The sequence below is a fragment of the Phyllobates terribilis genome, unplaced genomic scaffold (genome assembly GCF_046119375.1).
Source record: "Phyllobates terribilis strain yellow unplaced genomic scaffold, ASM4611937v1 Scaffold_3__8_contigs__length_932513732, whole genome shotgun sequence".
In the NCBI taxonomy this organism is placed as follows: domain Eukaryota; kingdom Metazoa; phylum Chordata; class Amphibia; order Anura; family Dendrobatidae; genus Phyllobates; species Phyllobates terribilis.
In genome coordinates, this window is record NW_027362763.1 from 53,890,053 (window position 1) to 53,912,280 (window position 22,228).

At 55.5% G+C, this 22,228-nt stretch overlaps 1 protein-coding gene across 1 annotated transcript in view; it reads right to left on the reverse strand.

Moving 5' to 3' along the window:
- Window positions 1–22,228, reverse strand: part of KIF13B (kinesin family member 13B) — a 205,660-nt gene that overhangs the window by 59,247 nt on the left and 124,185 nt on the right. The window contains exons 22-28 of the mRNA XM_073673434.1: window positions 17,329–17,502; window positions 16,882–17,039; window positions 10,795–10,927; window positions 7,160–7,309; window positions 5,969–5,998; window positions 4,333–4,891; window positions 2,532–4,271 (exon numbers count right to left, since the gene is read on the reverse strand). Of these exons, the coding sequence (XP_073529535.1) occupies window positions 2,532–4,271; window positions 4,333–4,891; window positions 5,969–5,998; window positions 7,160–7,309; window positions 10,795–10,927; window positions 16,882–17,039; window positions 17,329–17,502 (2,944 nt within the window). The remainder of the gene's footprint in view (window positions 1–2,531; window positions 4,272–4,332; window positions 4,892–5,968; window positions 5,999–7,159; window positions 7,310–10,794; window positions 10,928–16,881; window positions 17,040–17,328; window positions 17,503–22,228) is intronic.

Consider the following 22,228-nt stretch of genomic DNA (forward strand, 5'->3'; position numbering starts at 1 on the left):
AGGGGACTGGCCTGGGGCCGGAGTAAGCTTAGGGGACTGGCCTGGGGCCGGAGTAAGCTTAGGGGACTGGCCTGGGGCCGGAGTAAGCTTAGGGGACTGGCCTGGGGCCGGAGTAAGCTTAGGGGACTGGCCTGGGGCCGGAGTAAGCTTAGGGGACTGGCCTGGGGCCGGAGTAAGCTTAGGGGACTGGCCTGGGGCCGGAGTAAGCTTAGGGGACTGGCCTGGGGCCGGAGTAAGCTTAGGGGACTGGCCTGGGGCCGGAGTAAGCTTAGGGGACTGGCCTGGGGCCGGAGTAAGCTTAGGGGACTGGCCTGGGGCCGGAGTAAGCTTAGGGGACTGGCCTGGGGCCGGAGTAAGCTTAGGGGACTGGCCTGGGGCCGGAGTAAGCTTAGGGGACTGGCCTGGGGCCGGAGTAAGCTTAGGGGACTGGCCTGGGGCCGGAGTAAGCTTAGGGGACTGGCCTGGGGCCGGAGTAAGCTTAGGGGACTGGCCTGGGGCCGGAGTAAGCTTAGGGGACTGGCCTGGGGCCGGAGTAAGCTTAGGGGACTGGCCTGGGGCCGGAGTAAGCTTAGGGGACTGGCCTGGGGCCGGAGTAAGCTTAGGGGACTGGCCTGGGGCCGGAGTAAGCTTAGGGGACTGGCCTGGGGCCGGAGTAAGCTTAGGGGACTGGCCTGGGGCCGGAGTAAGCTTAGGGGACTGGCCTGGGGCCGGAGTAAGCTTAGGGGACTGGCCTGGGGCCGGAGTAAGCTTAGGGGACTGGCCTGGGGCCGGAGTAAGCTTAGGGGACTGGCCTGGGGCCGGAGTAAGCTTAGGGGACTGGCCTGGGGCCGGAGTAAGCTTAGGGGACTGGCCTGGGGCCGGAGTAAGCTTAGGGGACTGGCCTGGGGCCGGAGTAAGCTTAGGGGACTGGCCTGGGGCCGGAGTAAGCTTAGGGGACTGGCCTGGGGCCGGAGTAAGCTTAGGGGACTGGCCTGGGGCCGGAGTAAGCTTAGGGGACTGGCCTGGGGCCGGAGTAAGCTTAGGGGACTGGCCTGGGGCCGGAGTAAGCTTAGGGGACTGGCCTGGGGCCGGAGTAAGCTTAGGGGACTGGCCTGGGGCCGGAGTAAGCTTAGGGGACTGGCCTGGGGCCGGAGTAAGCTTAGGGGACTGGCCTGGGGCCGGAGTAAGCTTAGGGGACTGGCCTGGGGCCGGAGTAAGCTTAGGGGACTGGCCTGGGGCCGGAGTAAGCTTAGGGGACTGGCCTGGGGCCGGAGTAAGCTTAGGGGACTGGCCTGGGGCCGGAGTAAGCTTAGGGGACTGGCCTGGGGCCGGAGTAAGCTTAGGGGACTGGCCTGGGGCCGGAGTAAGCTTAGGGGACTGGCCTGGGGCCCGAGTAAGCTTAGGGGACTGGCCTGGGGCCCGAGTAAGCTTAGGGGACTGGCCTGGGGCCCGAGTAAGCTTAGGGGACTGGCCTGGGGCCCGAGTAAGCTTAGGGGACTGGCCTGGGGCCCGAGTAAGCTTAGGGGACTGGCCTGGGGCCCGAGTAAGCTTAGGGGACTGGCCTGGGGCCCGAGTAAGCTTAGGGGACTGGCCTGGGGCCCGAGTAAGCTTAGGGGACTGGCCTGGGGCCCGAGTAAGCTTAGGGGACTGGCCTGGGGCCCGAGTAAGCTTAGGGGACTGGCCTGGGGCCCGAGTAAGCTTAGGGGACTGGCCTGGGGCCCGAGTAAGCTTAGGGGACTGGCCTGGGGCCCGAGTAAGCTTAGGGGACTGGCCTGGGGCCCGAGTAAGCTTAGGGGACTGGCCTGGGGCCCGAGTAAGCTTAGGGGACTGGCCTGGGGCCCGAGTAAGCTTAGGGGACTGGCCTGGGGCCCGAGTAAGCTTAGGGGACTGGCCTGGGGCCCGAGTAAGCTTAGGGGACTGGCCTGGGGCCCGAGTAAGCTTAGGGGACTGGCCTGGGGCCCGAGTAAGCTTAGGGGACTGGCCTGGGGCCCGAGTAAGCTTAGGGGACTGGCCTGGGGCCCGAGTAAGCTTAGGGGACTGGCCTGGGGCCCGAGTAAGCTTAGGGGACTGGCCTGGGGCCCGAGTAAGCTTAGGGGACTGGCCTGGGGCCCGAGTAAGCTTAGGGGACTGGCCTGGGGCCCGAGTAAGCTTAGGGGACTGGCCTGGGGCCCGAGTAAGCTTAGGGGACTGGCCTGGGGCCCGAGTAAGCTTAGGGGACTGGCCTGGGGCCCGAGTAAGCTTAGGGGACTGGCCTGGGGCCCGAGTAAGCTTAGGGGACTGGCCTGGGGCCCGAGTAAGCTTAGGGGACTGGCCTGGGGCCCGAGTAAGCTTAGGGGACTGGCCTGGGGCCCGAGTAAGCTTAGGGGACTGGCCTGGGGCCCGAGTAAGCTTAGGGGACTGGCCTGGGGCCCGAGTAAGCTTAGGGGACTGGCCTGGGGCCCGAGTAAGCTTAGGGGACTGGCCTGGGGCCCGAGTAAGCTTAGGGGACTGGCCTGGGGCCCGAGTAAGCTTAGGGGACTGGCCTGGGGCCCGAGTAAGTTTAGGGGACTGGCCTGGGGTCCGAGTAAGTTTAGGGGACTGGCCTGGGGTCCGAGTAAGTTTAGGGGACTGGCCTGGGGTCCGAGTAAGTTTAGGGGACTGGCCTGGGGTCCGAGTAAGTTTAGGGGACTGGCCTGGGGTCCGAGTAAGTTTAGGGGACTGGCCTGGGGTCCGAGTAAGTTTAGGGGACTGGCCTGGGGTCCGAGTAAGTTTAGGGGACTGGCCTGGGGTCCGAGTAAGTTTAGGGGACTGGCCTGGGGTCCGAGTAAGTTTAGGGGACTGGCCTGGGGTCCGAGTAAGTTTAGGGGACTGGCCTGGGGTCCGAGTAAGTTTAGGGGACTGGCCTGGGGTCCGAGTAAGTTTAGGGGACTGGCCTGGGGTCCGAGTAAGTTTAGGGGACTGGCCTGGGGTCCGAGTAAGTTTAGGGGACTGGCCTGGGGTCCGAGTAAGTTTAGGGGACTGGCCTGGGGTCCGAGTAAGTTTAGGGGACTGGCCTGGGGTCCGAGTAAGTTTAGGGGACTGGCCTGGGGTCCGAGTAAGTTTAGGGGACTGGCCTGGGGTCCGAGTAAGTTTAGGGGACTGGCCTGGGGTCCGAGTAAGTTTAGGGGACTGGCCTGGGGTCCGAGTAAGTTTAGGGGACTGGCCTGGGGTCCGAGTAAGTTTAGGGGACTGGCCTGGGGTCCGAGTAAGTTTAGGGGACTGGCCTGGGGTCCGAGTAAGTTTAGGGGACTGGCCTGGGGTCCGAGTAAGTTTAGGGGACTGGCCTGGGGTCCGAGTAAGTTTAGGGGACTGGCCTGGGGTCCGAGTAAGTTTAGGGGACTGGCCTGGGGTCCGAGTAAGTTTAGGGGACTGGCCTGGGGTCCGAGTAAGTTTAGGGGACTGGCCTGGGGTCCGAGTAAGTTTAGGGGACTGGCCTGGGGTCCGAGTAAGTTTAGGGGACTGGCCTGGGGTCCGAGTAAGTTTAGGGGACTGGCCTGGGGTCCGAGTAAGTTTAGGGGACTGGCCTGGGGTCCGAGTAAGTTTAGGGGACTGGCCTGGGGTCCGAGTAAGTTTAGGGGACTGGCCTGGGGTCCGAGTAAGTTTAGGGGACTGGCCTGGGGTCCGAGTAAGTTTAGGGGACTGGCCTGGGGTCCGAGTAAGTTTAGGGGACTGGCCTGGGGTCCGAGTAAGTTTAGGGGACTGGCCTGGGGTCCGAGTAAGTTTAGGGGACTGGCCTGGGGTCCGAGTAAGTTTAGGGGACTGGCCTGGGGTCCGAGTAAGTTTAGGGGACTGGCCTGGGGTCCGAGTAAGTTTAGGGGACTGGCCTGGGGTCCGAGTAAGTTTAGGGGACTGGCCTGGGGTCCGAGTAAGTTTAGGGGACTGGCCTGGGGTCCGAGTAAGTTTAGGGGACTGGCCTGGGGTCCGAGTAAGTTTAGGGGACTGGCCTGGGGTCCGAGTAAGTTTAGGGGACTGGCCTGGGGTCCGAGTAAGTTTAGGGGACTGGCCTGGGGTCCGAGTAAGTTTAGGGGACTGGCCTGGGGTCCGAGTAAGTTTAGGGGACTGGCCTGGGGTCCGAGTAAGTTTAGGGGACTGGCCTGGGGTCCGAGTAAGTTTAGGGGACTGGCCTGGGGTCCGAGTAAGTTTAGGGGACTGGCCTGGGGTCCGAGTAAGTTTAGGGGACTGGCCTGGGGTCCGAGTAAGTTTAGGGGACTGGCCTGGGGTCCGAGTAAGTTTAGGGGACTGGCCTGGGGTCCGAGTAAGTTTAGGGGACTGGCCTGGGGTCCGGAGCAAGTTTAGGGGACTGGCCTGGGGTCGGAGCAAGTTTAGGGGACTGGCCTGGGGTCGGAGCAAGTTTAGGGGACTGGCCTGGGGTCGGATTAAGTTTAGGGGACTGGCCTGGGGTCGGAGTAAGTTTAGGGGACTGGCCTGGGGTCGGAGTAAGTTTAGGGGACTGGCCTGGGGTCGGAGTAAGTTTAGGGGACTGGTCTGGGGTCGGAGTAAGTTTAGGGGACTGGCCTGGGGTCCGAGTAAGTTTAGGGGACTGGCCTGGGGTCCGAGTAAGTTTAGGGGACTGGCCTGGGGTCCGAGTAAGTTTAGGGGACTGGCCTGGGGTCCGAGTAAGTTTAGGGGACTGGCCTGGGGTCCGAGCAAGTTTAGGGGACTGGCCTGGGGTCGGAGCAAGTTTAGGGGACTGGCCTGGGGTCGGAGCAAGTTTAGGGGACTGGCCTGGGGTCGGATTAAGTTTAGGGGACTGGCCTGGGGTCGGAGTAAGTTTAGGGGACTGGCCTGGGGTCGGAGTAAGTTTAGGGGACTGGCCTGGGGTCGGAGTAAGTTTAGGGGACTGGTCTGGGGTCGGAGTAAGTTTAGTTTTCCAACTAACATGTAATAATAAATCCTGATGCAAAATGTACACGTCGTCTGCAAACCATGTTCATCTCAGACCTTCAGCGCAGACCCTGAATCACTAAGACTAGCTGTGAGCCACGACAGTGTGTAACCTTATCCCTTCACACTCCTGCTGGTGTGATTTATGTGCGGATAGTCTACAGAAACAGGAATAATGCACTGAAGCTGATGTTGTGGGACACAAGGATCGGATGGTTTGATTATCCACCCTGTGTGTCAGTCTTTACTGCAGTTCGGGCATTCCATTCAGAAGCTTGTAGCATACACTGACGGGGTTGAATGCAGATAGGACAGTGCAGACGTGTACATAGAAATAAACCTTTTGCTTCTAGCACTATGACGGACAGCATTATGCCAGTGCATGCAGCCCCCCGAGACGGGCCCACGCTTCTCGCATTTTACAGGACCCTTGGAGGAACATTTCCAGTTTTAGTAATTGGGTGGCAGTAAATAAATCCCAGATCAAAAGACTGACAGGGTCGATAAAAACGTGAAGACGCATTAATGATCAGTAATGAGGAAGGCCTTGAAGGCCGAGGAATCACACGGGGGAGAGACCGTCAGCAGCGGAGTGGATGAGACGAGACATAAAATACTGGATTATGACTGATGTGCGGAGAAAAGAGATGGTCGTAAACGGGGGGTGCTGCCGGGCCGAGGAGCCTCGTGGCACCGAACCAAGCCCGACAAGGTTACTGCAAAGTCGCTCAAGTGATGGCATCTTCTCATCATGACGGGATGTGGCAGGTGAGGCAGTATAGCGGCAACATATCCCGCAGCGCAGTACATATGTTCCTGTCCTCTTTAAGAGATATTGTCATTTTTGAAAATGTAGCAGACACTTACTAATATCTACCTTCATTTTCTCTGTGAATTTGGTGTGTAGCCCAGCGCCGCGGGTCAGGGGAGCCCAGCGCCGCGGGTCAGGGGAGCCCAGCGCCGCGGGTCAGGGGAGCCCAGCGCCGCGGGTCAGGGGAGCCCAGCGCCGCGGGTCAGGGGAGCCCAGCGCCGCGGGTCAGGGGAGCCCAGCGAACTAAAGCATATAGGGAGATAGAGAAATATTTACCTGGTAGCTGTCAATATCTTCTCCACCATCCTGAAAGACAAAATACAGAGATTGAAGACATCCCCAAGAAAGTGGCTTAAATTTGGCATAAATGACGTTATCTAGAACTGGACGTCCTTCAAAAATTTCTGAGAACGATAAGAAAACAATTGGTCTGGGAGGCTGCCAAGAAGCTGGCAGCAACATTAGAGGAGCTGCAGGAACTTCTGGCCAGTCCTGGTTGGGTCCTGCATGTGACAAAAATCTTCCACTATTCTTCATTTGTCTGGCCTGCGGAATGGGGTGGCAAGATGGAAGCTTTTTCTTACAAAGAAAAACATCCAAGCTCGGCTATATTTTGTCAAAACCTCCATCACATCAGCCAAAAGCAGGAAACGTGTTTTGTCTGTAAAGACCAGGGTTGAGCTTTTTGGCCATAATTAAAAAAAAAAAGGCACACACTGCATCACCAAAATAACACCATACACAACAGTGAGGCATGGTGGAGGCAGCATGGCGTTTTGTGGCTTTTTTTCGGCAGCTTGAACTGGGGCTTTAGTCAAGGTGGGGAGAAATATCAACAGTTCTAAAGATCAGGCAATTTTGCAACAAAATCTTCAGGTCTCTGCTAAAAAACTGAAGGTGAAGAGGAATTTCACCTTTCAGCACCATAAGCGACCTAAACTACAAAAGAACGGCATCCCCATAAAATGATCACAGTTTTGAAAAAGCCCAGCCCGAGCCCAGACCTGAATCCAACTGATAATCTGTGGGTGACCTGAGGAGGGCGCTGCACACAGGACATGCCCCCACAATCTGACAGATTTGGAGCTACTGCGAGGAAGGGGGGGGGGGGGGGGCAAAGATTGTCAATTCTAGATACGCTGTGTGATAGACCCCGACCCATGAAGACTCAATGCTGTGAAAAATTCAAAGGGGACTTCACCAAAGTATTAGTTTTAAGGGTGTGAATATTTATACAACCACATTATTTTATTTCTCTATTTTTCTTTTACCACCCAAAAAGATTTCAGTTTACTTCTCAAAGGATTTGTGCAGTTTATAGACAACATTAAAGGTGGAAAAAAAGTTCTGAAATTATTATTATTTTTCTCACGCAGGGGTGTGTAGACTTTTTACATCCAGTGTAAAAACGCAATCGATTGGCAGCTAGGAGATAGATAGATACATAGATGATATTAAATCTCTCACCTGATGATGCACATCTTGCCCCTTGCCGGTCTTGGTGTGCACTATTTTCACGCACCCCACGGACACGGACAGTATGGAGTCCTCTATTAGTGGCAGTGTTCCAGAGTCTTGCACGGATCGCACCTCCACCTGCAGACGCCGAGACTGCCCCTGCGCAGAGAAGGATACGGGCGGATACATTACTCTGCAGCTCTGTGCGGGAAATGATCAATGATTCTGGATTATCGGATGTCAGATCATTGATTTAGGTTTTGCTTTTCTTATTTGGACAGAAAATTTCCAATGACGGCAGGTTTTGGGGTCACAGGTTAGGTATCGGTGAGCTCCTCTCACGGAGCCGTACAGGAATGCTTCTTCCCGCAGAGCGGCGGCTAATGTAAATTACTGGCTAATTAGCTCTAAACTTTAGGGAAAAATTAACAAAATAGCGCAGACAGTAATTGCAGCAACAAGGTGAGGGAAATTGGTTATTACCGAGCTGGGGAGCAATTAGCCGCGGCTCAGACGTTTCCTGGCAGCTCCTGGGAGAGCCGTTCACCGCGCGCGTCTGATCCTCCGCTCCGCCAACAAACACAGGTAAACGCTCCCCTCATTACCTCCATTACTGCTGCCACTCAGCAACTCATTACCCGGATACGGAGCTCCAGACGGGGGATGGGAGAAGGCTAATCAGGGGGTATGGACCGCTCTGCCGACTCCGATGGCTGACATGAACACCGCGCTATCATCGTCTCCGAACACCAAATACCCACAACGGAGGAACATCAGGCCGCACCGCCCTTCCTAACCCTGTCCCATATATAAAGATATCTGTTACAAAAAGGTCCTTAGTGCCAGAAATGTGATAAACGGACCCTTATTTTTTTTATTGCTTTGCATTTTACCCACTAAAAAGCAAAAAGATTGAGAAAAATTAGGACCCATGTATCATAATAACAATAAAAAAAATATTTGACTACTGGCGCAAGAAAAAGAAAACTTCATGCCCAAAAAATTAAAATGTGCCTGGTCTAGAATAGGTAAAAATGTACTGGCTTTGAACTGGTTAAGTGGTGACTTATTATTAAAAAGTCCGGTGCCCTAATTGTCTGTTGGCTTCCCTATCCCAGGTCTCGTGTCAGAGAGGCCAGAGCGGCGGGGAAGGGGGAAGGCCGGGCCGAGCCAGAGCGGCGGGGAAGGCCGGGCCGAGCCAGAGCGGCGGGGAAGGCCGGGCCGAGCCAGAGCGGCGGGGAAGGCCGGGCCGAGCCAGAGCGGCGGGGAAGGCCGGGCCGAGCCAGAGCGGCGGGGAAGGCCGGGCCGAGCCAGAGCGGCGGGGAAGGCCGGGCCGAGCCAGAGCGGCGGGGAAGGCCGGGCCGAGCCAGAGCGGCGGGGAAGGCCGGGCCGAGCCAGAGCGGCGGGGAAGGCCGGGCCGAGCCAGAGCGGCGGGGAAGGCCGGGCCGAGCCAGAGCGGCGGGGAAGGCCGGGCCGAGCCAGAGCGGCGGGGAAGGCCGGGCCGAGCCAGAGCGGCGGGGAAGGCCGGGCCGAGCCAGAGCGGCGGGGAAGGCCGGGCCGAGCCAGAGCGGCGGGGAAGGCCGGGCCGAGCCAGAGCGGCGGGGAAGGCCGGGCCGAGCCAGAGCGGCGGGGAAGGCCGGGCCGAGCCAGAGCGGCGGGGAAGGGGGAAGGCCGGGCCAGAGCGGCGGGGAAGGGGGAAGGCCGGGCCAGAGCGGCGGGGAAGGGGGAAGGCCGGGCCAGAGCGGCGGGGAAGGGGGAAGGCCGGGCCAGAGCGGCGGGGAAGGGGGAAGGCCGGGCCAGAGCGGCGGGGAAGGGGGAAGGCCGGGCCAGAGCGGCGGGGAAGGGGGAAGGCCGGGCCAGAGCGGCGGGGAAGGGGGAAGGCCGGGCCGAGCCAGAGCGGCGGGGAAGGGGGAAGGCCGGGCCGAGCCAGAGCGGCGGGGAAGGGGGAAGGCCGGGCCGAGCCAGAGCGGCGGGGAAGGGGGAAGGCCGGGCCGAGCCAGAGCGGCGGGGAAGGGGGAAGGCCGGGCCGAGCCAGAGCGGCGGGGAAGGGGGAAGGCCGGGCCGAGCCAGAGCGGCGGGGAAGGGGGAAGGCCGGGCCGAGCCAGAGCGGCGGGGAAGGCCGGGCCGAGCCAGAGCGGCGGGGAAGGGGGAAGGCCGGGCCGAGCCAGAGCGGCGGGGAAGGGGGAAGGCCGGGCCGAGCCAGAGCGGCGGGGAAGGCCAGGCCGAGCCACAGCGGCGGGGAAGGGGGAAGGCCGGGCCGAGCCAGAGCGGCGGGGAAGGGGGAAGGCCAGGCCGAGCCAGAGCGGCGGGGAAGGGGGAAGTCCGGGCCGAGTCAGAGAGGCAGGGAAGGGGGAAGGCCGGGCCGAGCCAGAGCGGCGGGGAAGGGGGGGCCGGGCCGAGCCAGAGCGGCGGGGAAGGGGGGGGGGGGGGCCGGGCCGAGCCAGAGCGGTGGGGAAGGCCGGGCCGAGCCAGAGCGGCAGGGGGGGGCGGGCCGAGCTGACATGGGACGTGAAAGAAGTCGTAGCTCACACTTTTTTTTACTACCTACTTATCACCCCACATACAAATTGGATAGCAGTCGGCCAAATTATCTTTGGGGTCAAACGATCATTGGGACGACAGCCATCTCCCCTGACTCTTCTGCTAGCGGTTCATCTCTTAGGAGAACAAAACGTTTGTCTGCTAAAATTCACCAGGCCGGATCCCCTTCTGTTGGGGGAAGAGTCATGCGGCCCCCATGCAGATTAGATTGTTGGCTGATCCCACCATTTTCGGTACACTTTAGTCTGTTCTTTTTGGGCCAATAAGTCTCAGTTAACAACTTTGCTGGAGGATCCGTCACAGAGAACGGTGTTTCCGATGGAAAAAATAATCCAATCCAGCTATATTTTTTCCCCCATTCAAAATGTCAGACCCCACAGCAAAACACAAATGACCCCACTGTAAGTCAACGGAGTCCAAAGCGCAATGGATTCATCCGAGCTTTGTGAATTTTATTATAAATTGAGTCCTCAAATGGCTGACAAGCAAGCAGAGATCTTGAAAAAGGTGAATATCTGAAATGCAAACCATGTTAGAAAGCAGCAGAATTCTTTTTTTTGCAGCTTTTTTTTATGTTGCCCTACTGTGCTGCGGTTTTTTGACAACCTAGATCCTGCTGTAACAGCCCGGATTGGAGTTACTTCCTATCACGGTCGATAAACCCTTTAATTGTGGCAGTCGAGAGTGACCATGACATGGTCAAAGGAGATCCCCCCCCCCACCTCAATCGGACCACTGGGTTTCCTGGCGACATAAAATGGGACAGGGGATAACAGGGTTCATCCTTAAAAGAGTAACCTTCGTTTTTATTTTTAATCCATAAAATCAATAGTACGCATGAAAATAAGCAACTTTGTAATATATCTTATCAGAGAAATCAGCTTCTTTCTCCTCCAGGACTGATCACTCATTCTCAAATCCCGGGTAAAATCTGTTTTCAGTGAAGACCGATTTCCCCATTATTAAGATAGTAGATGACAGTTGGTGCTCATAAAGTTCTATGGAGGGGGAGGAGCTGCCAGCTGCATAGAACTTCATGAGCACCAACCGTTATCTATCTTAGTAATGGGAAAGTCTGTATTCAGACCAGTTGGGTGTAATACCTGTCTCAGCTGATAGATGCCTCCTGTCTGAACATCTTTGGCAGGGACGACTTCCACAGGACAGAACTCTCCATTTTCATTCAGTTCTAAGATCTGGATCCACAATTCAACCTTACGGGTGACCTCACTCCATCTGAAAACATGGATAAAAAAAAAATAATAATAATGGTACATCCAAAGTAAAAAAAAAAAAAAAAATACTGCATTTCTCACACTGCCCACTAGAGGAGGCAAATGAACACTTCCTGAATGCCGATGCTCACTTTTCAGCTTTGCTGTATAGATTGAGTCAGAATGAGCAGAGTCATCTCATTATCATTTGAGGGCGAGCGAATTAAAGGGGTTGTCCATTAACTTAACCCCTTTGTGACATCCACCATATGTACATGTAATGATGGATGCTGGGTGCCAGTGTATAAAATGGGTTCAGAATCTGGGCCAGCATTATACACATGGATGATGTCTGATGGGTTAGTATGACAGCTGGGGACCTGCTAAAGGACTGTCACCACCATCTCTGTACTCATTAGAAGTCCAATTGGTAAAAATAAAAACAAATGTAAATCGCCTGTGTTCCAAATGCAAAAATATAAAAATGAAAAAAGTAAAAAAACGAAAACAAAAACGCAAAAAACATTTTTTATCAACACATCCGTAAGAGTGTGATCAATAAAAATATAAAATTATTTAACCTGGAACATGCATGTCGGAAAGAAAAAAACTAAACTCCATAATTGATGTTTTTTGATCATTTCCTGCAACTAGTCCCGCAAAAAAAAAAACAGGCTTCATACGGCCATGTCAATGGAAGAGTAAACCGTTATGGCTCTTGAAAAAGCTCCCCGGGAAGTCATAATCGGACGGACAGGGGGGTGGGTATCAGATCACCTCCTGTGGACTGGTAATAGACTCTTTTTCGGTTTACTCACATTCAGGGGCATAATGATTGCGGCTGCAAAGGGTGTGACTGTGACCAGGCCCGTGGTACTTGGACACACATTCAGATGACAGGTATTGCAGAGCAGAAAGCCACCGGCCTATCAGAGGCCAATATGCCTAGGATGGGGCCGGGGGACCACCGCTGCAGGACGGGTGACAGGACGGGGGTGTCAGGACAGGGGACCATCGCTGCAGGACGGGGATGCCAGGACGGGGGACCATCGCTGCAGGACGGGGGACCATCGCTGCACAATTGGTGACAGGACAAGGGTGTCAGGACGGGGGACCATCGTTGCAGGACGGGGGAACCATCGTTGCAGGATGGGGGCCAGGACAGGGAACCATCGCTGCAGGACGGGGAACCATGTCTGCAGGACAGGGGACCATCGTTGCAGGACAGGGGTGTCAAGACGGGGGAACCATCGTTGCAGGATGGGGGCCAGGACGGGGAACCATGTCTGCAGGACAGGGGACCATCGTTGCAGGACAGGGGTGTCAAGAAGGGGGAACCATCGTTACAGGACGAGGAACCATCGTTGCAGGATGGGGGCCAGGACAGGGAACCATAGTTACAGGACGGGGAACCATGTCTGCAGGACAGGGGACCATCGTTGCAGGACAGGGGTGTCAAGACGGGGGAACCATCGTTGCAGGATGGGGGCCAGGACAGGGAACCATCGTTGCAGGATGGGGGCCAGGACGGGGGAACCATCGTTACAGGATGGGGGCCAGGACGGGGGAACCATCGTTACAGGATGGGGGCCAGGACGGGGGAACCATCGTTGCAGGATGGGGGCCAGGACGGGGGAACCATCGTTGCAGGATGGGGGCCAGGACAGGGAACCATCGTTGCAGGATGGGGGCCAGGACGGGGGAACCATCGTTACAGGATGGGGGCCAGGACGGGGGAACCATCGTTACAGGATGGGGGCCAGGACGGGGGAACCATCGTTGCAGGATGGGGGCCAGGACGGGGGAACCATCGTTGCAGGATGGGGGCCAGGACAGGGAACCATCGCTGCAGGACGGGGAACCATGTCTGCAGGACAGGGGACCATCGTTGCAGGACAGGGGACCATCGTTGCAGGACAGGGGTGTCAAGACGGGGGAACCATCGTTGCAGGATGGGGGCCAGGACGGGGAACCATGTCTGCAGGACAGGGGACCATCGTTGCAGGACAGGGGTGTCAAGAAGGGGGAACCATCGTTACAGGACGAGGAACCATCGTTGCAGGATGGGGGCCAGAACAGGGAACCATCGTTGCAGGATGGGGGCCAGGACGGGGGAACCATCGTTGCAGGATGGGGGCCAGGACGGGGGAACCATCGTTGCAGGATGGGGGCCAGGACGGGGGAACCATCGTTGCAGGATGGGGGCCAGGACGGGGAACCATAGTTACAGGACGGGGAACCATGTCTGCAGGACAGGGGACCATCGTTGCAGGACAGGGGTGTCAAGACGGGGGAACCATCGTTGCAGGATGGGGGCCAGGACAGGGAACCATTGCTGCAGGACAGGGGACCATCGTTGCAGGACAGGGGTGTCAGGACGGGGGAACCATCGTTGCAGGATGGGGGCCAGGACAGGGAACCATCGTTGCAGGATGGGGGCCAGGACAGGGAACCATAGTTACAGGACGGGGAACCATGTCTGCAGGACAGGGGACCATCGTTGCAGGACAGGGGTGTCAAGACGGGGGAACCATCGTTGCAGGATGGGGGCCAGGACAGGGAACCATTGCTGCAGGACAGGGGACCATCGTTGCAGGACAGGGGTGTCAGGACGGGGGAACCATCGCTGCAGGATGGGGGCCAGGACAGGGAACCATCGTTGCAGGATGGGGGCCAGGACGGGGAACCATCGTTACAGGATGGGGGCCAGGACGGGGGAACCATCGTTGCAGGATGGAGGCCAGGACGGGGGAACCATCGTTGCAGGATGGAGGCCAGGACGGGGGAACCATCGTTGCAGGATGGAGGCCAGGACGGGGAACCATCGTTACAGGATGGGGAACCATCGTTACAGAATGGGGGCCAGGACGGGGAACCATCGTTGCAGAATGGGGGCCAGGACGGGGGAACCATCGTTGCAGGATGGGGGCCAGGACGGGGGAACCATCGTTGCAGGATGGGGGCCAGGACGGGGGAACCATCGTTACAGGATGGGGAACCATCGTTGCAGAATGGGGGCCAGGACGGGGGAACCATCGTTACAGGATGGGGAACCATCGTTGCAGAATGGGGGCCAGGACGGGGGAACCATCGTTACAGGATGGGGAACCATCGTTGCAGAATGGGGGCCAGGACGGGGGAACCATCGTTGCAGGATGGGGGCCAGGACGGGGGAACCATCGTTGCAGGATGGGGGCCAGGACGGGGGAACCATCGTTGCAGGATGGGGAACCATCGTTGCAGAATGGGGGCCAGGACGGGGGAACCATCGTTGCAGGATGGGGGCCAGGACAGGGAACCATCGCTGCAGGACGGGGAACCATGTCTGCAGGACAGGGGACCATCGTTGCAGGACAGGGGACCATCGTTGCAGGACAGGGGTGTCAAGACGGGGGAACCATCGTTGCAGGATGGGGGCCAGGACGGGGAACCATGTCTGCAGGACAGGGGACCATCGTTGCAGGACAGGGGTGTCAAGAAGGGGGAACCATCGTTACAGGACGAGGAACCATCGTTGCAGGATGGGGGCCAGGACAGGGAACCATAGTTACAGGACGGGGAACCATGTCTGCAGGACAGGGGACCATCGTTGCAGGACAGGGGTGTCAAGACGGGGGAACCATCGTTGCAGGATGGGGGCCAGGACAGGGAACCATCGTTGCAGGATGGGGGCCAGGACGGGGGAACCATCGTTACAGGATGGGGGCCAGGACGGGGGAACCATCGTTACAGGATGGGGGCCAGGACGGGGGAACCATCGTTGCAGGATGGGGGCCAGGACGGGGGAACCATCGTTGCAGGATGGGGGCCAGGACGGGGAACCATAGTTACAGGACGGGGAACCATGTCTGCAGGACAGGGGACCATCGTTGCAGGACAGGGGTGTCAAGACGGGGGAACCATCGTTGCAGGATGGGGGCCAGGACAGGGAACCATTGCTGCAGGACAGGGGACCATCGTTGCAGGACAGGGGTGTCAGGACGGGGGAACCATCGTTGCAGGATGGGGGCCAGGACAGGGAACCATCGTTGCAGGATGGGGGCCAGGACAGGGAACCATAGTTACAGGACGGGGAACCATGTCTGCAGGACAGGGGACCATCGTTGCAGGACAGGGGTGTCAAGACGGGGGAACCATCGTTGCAGAATGGGGGCCAGGACAGGGAACCATTGCTGCAGGACAGGGGACCATCGTTGCAGGACAGGGGTGTCAGGACGGGGGAACCATCGCTGCAGGATGGGGGCCAGGACGGGGGAACCATCGTTGCAGGATGGGGGCCAGGACGGGGGAACCATCGTTGCAGGATGGGGAACCATCGTTGCAGAATGGGGGCCAGGACGGGGGAACCATCGTTGCAGGATGGGGGCCAGGACGGGGGAACCATCGTTGCAGGATGGAGGCCAGGACGGGGGAACCATCGTTGCAGGATGGAGGCCAGGACGGGGGAACCATCGTTGCAGGATGGAGGCCAGGACGGGGAACCATCGTTACAGGATGGGGAACCATCGTTACAGAATGGGGGCCAGGACGGGGAACCATCGTTGCAGAATGGGGGCCAGGACGGGGGAACCATCGTTGCAGGATGGGGGCCAGGACGGGGGAACCATCGTTGCAGGATGGGGGCCAGGACGGGGGAACCATCGTTACAGGATGGGGAACCATCGTTGCAGAATGGGGGCCAGGACGGGGGAACCATCGTTACAGGATGGGGAACCATCGTTGCAGAATGGGGGCCAGGACGGGGGAACCATCGTTACAGGATGGGGAACCATCGTTGCAGAATGGGGGCCAGGACGGGGGAACCATCGTTGCAGGATGGGGGCCAGGACGGGGGAACCATCGTTGCAGGATGGGGAACCATCGTTGCAGAATGGGGGCCAGGACGGGGGAACCATCGTTGCAGGATGGGGGCCAGGACGGGGGAACCATCGTTGCAGGATGGGGGCTAGGACGGGGAACCATCGTTGCAGGATGGGGGCCAGGACGAGGAACCATCGTTGCAGGATGGGGGCCAGGACGGGGAACCATCGTTGCAGGATGGGGGCCAGGACGGGGAACCATCGCTGCAGGATGGGGGCCAGGACGGGGAACCATCGCTGCAGGATGGGGGCCAGGACGGGGACCATCGTTGCAGGATGGGGGCCAGGACGGGGGAACCATCGTTGCAGGATGGGGGCCAAGACGAGGAACCATCGTTGCAGGATGGGGGCTAGGACGAGGAACCATCGTTGCAGGATGGGGGCCAGGACGGGGAACCATCGTTGCAGGATGGGGGCCAGGACGGGGAACCATCGCTGCAGGATGGGGGCCAGGACGGGGAACCATCGTTGCAGGATGGGGGCCAGGATGGGGAACCATCGCTGCAGGATGGGGGCCAGGATGGGGAACCATCGCTGCAGGATGGGGGCCAGGACGGTGAACCATCGCTGCAGGATGGGGGCCAGGACGGTGAACCATCGTTGCAGGATGGGGGCTAGGATAGGGAACCATCGCTGCAGGATGGGGGCCAGGACGGGGAACCATCGCTGCAGGATGGGGGCCAGGACGGGGACCATCGCTGCAGGATGGGGGCCAGGACGGCGGATATTACTGCTGGATGTGGGCCAGGACGGCGGAAATTACTGCTGGATGGGGGGCCAGGACGGCGGATATTACTGCTGGATGGGGGGCCAGGACGGCGGATATTACTGCTGGATGGGGGCCAGCAGAGGGAAATGATTGCAGGATGAAGGACATCACTGCAGGGAGGGGAATATTATTAAAGAAATGGCAAGGACGGAGGAAATTATTAAAAGGATGGAGGCCAGGTTGGGGTACATTATCACTGTACAGGGGCTAAAATGAGGAACATACATTCTTGGTGGGGGACATACATACAGACAATATAGACAGAACATGACATGACCCAACCAAGAGCCACTATTAGATTGTAGAAAAAAAAAAAAATTATTACTGGTGGTAAATATCCCGGCTCACCTGTCTCGTAAACTGCGCGTTTTCGCCTGGATTATACCCAGGTCCCACAAGGCCGGATTCTTACGAGGGTCGTTAGTTTTGTGTCCATAAACCTCAATGGCCAAAGCTCCTTCGGCTAAATATTCCAAGAAATCTTCCGTGATGCTAACAGAGAACTCCTAATGGACAATGGACAAGAGACAGATGACGTGAATGGGTGAGACTCTATCTGCCGCTGTCTGCGGTGGGCTGGAGTATTTACGATGCCTGTGACATGCGGCGCGCTGCTGCGCAGGGAGCAGCCGTCTCCTCTCCTGTGCATTACACCTGAATCTGTCGCTCCTTCTAATAAAAGAATATTTACAATACCTGATGACTATAGATATGATCTGGCCTCAGCCACAGTACAAACTATGGAAAGAAGATATTTTATTTCTGTATGTGATTTACACACGTCAGTGTACTTACTTTAAAGTGGTCAAAGACGACCATGCATTGGGGCTCCTTGCTAATCGGAGAGGATGTGTTGGGGTCCACCTCTGGGGCCACCATGATTGGCTCCAGTTGATCATAGAAAGTATAATGACAGAACACAAAGTTGGTAAGATGCTGGGGCAGACCAGTGGCCTGCAAGACTTTCACCTGAAAAGACACAGAAGAAGACATGAGAAGTAATTCTTCCACCAGCACATGGACTGTCATACGGCGGCCAGCGGGGACCTCGCTAGGAAGCTAAGAGTCTAATTCAATGGAGACGGTCATCCCATAAAGAAGACATCCAACAGATCCTCCGGTCACAGCAAGCGGGCAGCGACACGACCCTACAGAGAACGGGGAGCAGAAGACGTTCGCGAGAGGAGACCATCCCTGATCGTTCTCCATATAAAGAGGTCACCTCTGGAAAATAAGTAGATCATCAAATCTGGGCCGGCCGCCAACTGAACAATCACGAGGCGGTCTCTAGAAATTAGAAGGCAGAATTGCTGTTGTGGGAGCTCATCCTGGGATCTGTCAAGGTCAGTCAGCGGGGCGACAAGCGGAGAAGGGACATTACCGCGGACCGCGTGTACGAACAGGAGGACAAGCGCACTACAAGAAGATGGAGGAGGTGGAATTCATGAAGCATGAGGTAATGTATACAAAAACTATACACACCATGGAATCACTGTGTAAAGACATTACATAACTGATCCTGTACTATACGCCAGAGCTGCACTCACTATTCTGCTGGTGCGGTCACTATGTACATACATTACATTACTGATCCTGAGTTACATCCTGTATTATACTCCAGAGCTGCACTCACTATTCTGCTGGTGCAGTCACTGTATACATACATTACATTACTGATCCTGAGTTACCTCCTGTATTATACTCCAGAGCTGCACTCACTATTCTGCTGGTGCAGTCACTGTGTACATACATTACTGATCCTGAGTTACATCCTGTATTATACTCCAGAGCTGCACTCACTATTCTGCTGGTGCAGTCACTGTGTACATACATTACATTACTGATCCTGAGTTACATCCTGTATTATACTCCAGAGCTGCACTCACTATTCTGCTGGTGCAGTCACTGTGTACATACATTACATTACTGATCCTGAGTTACATCCTGTATTATACTCCAGAGCTGCACTCACTATTCTGCTGGTGCAGTCACTGTGTGCTTACATTACATTACTGATCCTGAGTTACATCCTGTATTATACTCCAGAGCTGCACTCACTATTCTGCTGGTGAAGTCACTGTGTACATACATTACATTACTGATCCTGAGTTACATCCTGTATTATACTCCAGAGCTGCACTCGCTGTTCTGCTGGTGAAGTCACTGTGTACATACATTACATTACTGATCCGGAGTTACATCCTGTATTATACTCCAGAGCTGCACTCACTATTCTGCTGGTGAAGTCACTGTGTACATACATTACATTACTGATCCTGAGTTACATCCTGTATTATACTCCAGAGCTGCACTCACTATTCTGCTGGTGCAGTCACTGTGTACATACATTACATTACTGATCCTGAGTTACATCCTGTATTATACTCCAGAGCTGCACTCACTATTCTGCTGGTGCAGTCACTGTGTACATACATTACATTACTGATCCTGAGTTACATCCTGTATTATACTCCAGAGCTGCACTCACTATTCTGCTGGTGGAGTCACTGTGTACATACATTACTGATCCTGAGCTTATATCCTGTATTATACTCCCGAGCTGCACTCACTATTCTGCTGGTGCAGTCACTGTGTACATACATTACATTACTGATCCTGAGTTACATCCTGTATTATACTCCAGAGCTGCACTCACTATTCTGCTGGTGCAGTCACTGTGTACATACATTACATTACTGATCCTGAGTTACATCCTGTATTATACTCCAGAGCTGCACTCACTATTCTGCTGGTGCAGTCACTGTGTACATACATTACATTACTGATCCTGAGTTACATCCTGTATTATACTCCAGAGCTGCATTCACTATTCTGCTGGTGCAGTCACAGTGTACATACATTACATTACTGATCCCGAGTTACATCCTGTATTCTACTCCAGAGCTGCATTCACTATTCTGCTGGTGCAGTCACAGTGTACATACATTACATTACTGATCCTGAGTTACATCCTGTATTATACTCCAGAGCTGCACTCACTATTCTGCTGGTGCTGTCACTGTGTACATACATTACATTACTGATCCTGAGTTACATCCTGTATTCTACTCCAGAGCTGCATTCACTATTCTGCTGGTGCAGTCACAGTGTACATACATTACATTACTGATCCTGAGTTACATCCTGTATTATACTCCAGAGCTGCACTCACTATTCTGCTGGTGCTGTCACTGTGTACATACATTACATTACTGATCCTGAGTTACATCCTGTATTATACTCCAGAGCTGCACTCACTATTCTGCTGGTGCTGTCACTGTGTACATACATTACATTACTGATCCTGAGTTACATCCTGTATTATACTCCAGAGCTGCACTCACTATTCTGCTGGTGCAGTCACTGTGTACATACATTACATTACTGATCCTGAGTTACATCCTGTATTATACTCCAGAGCTGCACTCACTATTCTGCTTGTGCAGTCACTGTGTACATACATTACTGATCCTGAGTTACATCCTGTATTATACTCCAGAGCTGCACTCACTATTCTGCTGCTGCAGTCACTGTGTACATACATTACATTACTGATCCTGAGTTACCTCCTGTATTATACTCCAGAGCTGCACTCACTATTCTGCTGGTGCAGTCACTGTGTACATACATTACATTACTGATCCTGAGTTACAACCTGTATTATACTCCAGAGCTGCACTCACTATTCTGCTGGCGCAGTCACTGTGTACATACATTACATTACTGATCCTGAGTTACATCCTGTATTATACTGCAGAGCTGCACTCACTATTCTGCTGGTGCAGTTACTGTGTACATACATTACTGATCCTGTACTGATCCTGAGCTATATCCTGTATTATACTCCAGAGCTGCACTCACTGCTCTGCTGGTGCAGTCACTGTGTACATACATTACATTACTGATCCTGAGTTACCTCCTGTATTATACTCCAGAGCTGCACTCACTATTCTGCTGGCGCAGTCACTGTGTACATACATTACTGATCCTGTACTGATCCTGAGCTATATCCTGTATTATACTCCAGAGCTGCACTCACTGCTCTGCTGGTGATAATAGGGGGCTTTTTGTCCCTGTATACACGATGTAGGATGCGGTGTACCGTCATATGGTGCCTACAGGATGAGCTCTTTTGTGCACACTGGGCCCCTTGGATACAGCACATGTGCACCCAGCTTCCGCTATCTCCTGGCCATACACACAGGACACTATGAATGGTCATCTCGTATTCCCGGCCATCAGTAAACCCCTCCATAGTAAGGCCGGACACTGGACTGAAGTGAACAGATTGGCCAATACTGCAGCTCACTGACATGCAGCCGAGGTCTTGAGTGTGTACAGGGTTTGAAACCCAAAGTACATAGGAAAGTTGCAGTAATATTATTTATGCAGCGATTATCCCCTCTGCCAGAGGAGACACCCCCGGTATAGTACATGATACAAGGGATCCAGCGCAGACACTGGGACCCAGCAGTCCTTGGACTGTCTTTTCTTGGCTTGCACTATGTGGCGGTGATTTATAAATGTGCACATAGAAATGACCTGCAGACCTGTAATTACTCTGCCCAGGTCAGCGGCGGGCAGAGATCGTTAGCGGCGCCCTCCTGACACACCGGGGTCAATCAGATGCAGGATGTAACAGTAATGGTGTCCGGAGGTCTCGCTCTGCTGCTGCCCCCCCCCGAGCCGCTTACCGGAACGGAGGAAAGATCTGCATTATCAGCAAGGACACCGCCGCCCTGAGTATCTCCGCACCGCGTGGTGGTGGAGCAGGCAGAGGGCGAGCGCTGGGACACGGGCCCCCATGCAGCCCACCTGTGATGCCATCACACCAGCCTCTCGTCTGGGATATTTGGGGAGCGACCCCCCCTCTGTGGGAGCTTTAATCACAACTATTCTAACTATCAAACAGATACGGGAGGCCAGAGACCAACAATGAAAAAGGATCCCACAGCAGCACAGAGTATTTCAGGGAGTAGGTCTTTTTGGGAGGTTGTAGTCCGAGGGTCACATACTGGAAGGAGCAAAGATTTTCTAGAGCCACAGAGTATTTCAGAAGAGGGGTGCGCTAATTAATTGGGGAGGCGGCAGGCGGGGATGGCCAATATGGGGAATGGTTCTGCAGCAGCACAGAGTATTTCAGGAGAGGAGTGTGCTAATCATTTGGATGACTAAATACTAGATGGGGAATGGTTCTCCAGCAGCACAGAGTATTTCAGGAGAGGAATGTGCAGGCTGAGAGTTACATAATGGATAGTGCTGGGTTTCAAAGCAGCACAGAGTATTTTAGGAGAGAAGTGTGATTATTATTTGGGAGGTTGCAGGCTGATGGCTAAATACTGGAAGGGGAATGGTTCTCCAGCAGCACAGAGTATTTTAGGAGAGGAGTGCGCAAGCTGAGAGTTACTTACTGGAAAGAGCCGAGTTTCCCAGCAGCACAGAGTATTTTAGGAGAGGAGAATTCTGATTTTCTAGGAGGACAGAGACTAAGAGTTTACGTACTGTAAGGTTAACTGCACACGTAGCGTTTTTGATGCGTTTTCGCAGCGTTTTTTCGGCGCGGAAAAGCTTCGTAATCGCTCTGCCAGCTATTGCAATGGCAATCCTAGTATGCTGTGCACATGATGCAGATATTTCCGCTCAGGATTGCCATTGCGGAAAAAAACGCAGCATGTCCTTTATATGCAGTGTTTCC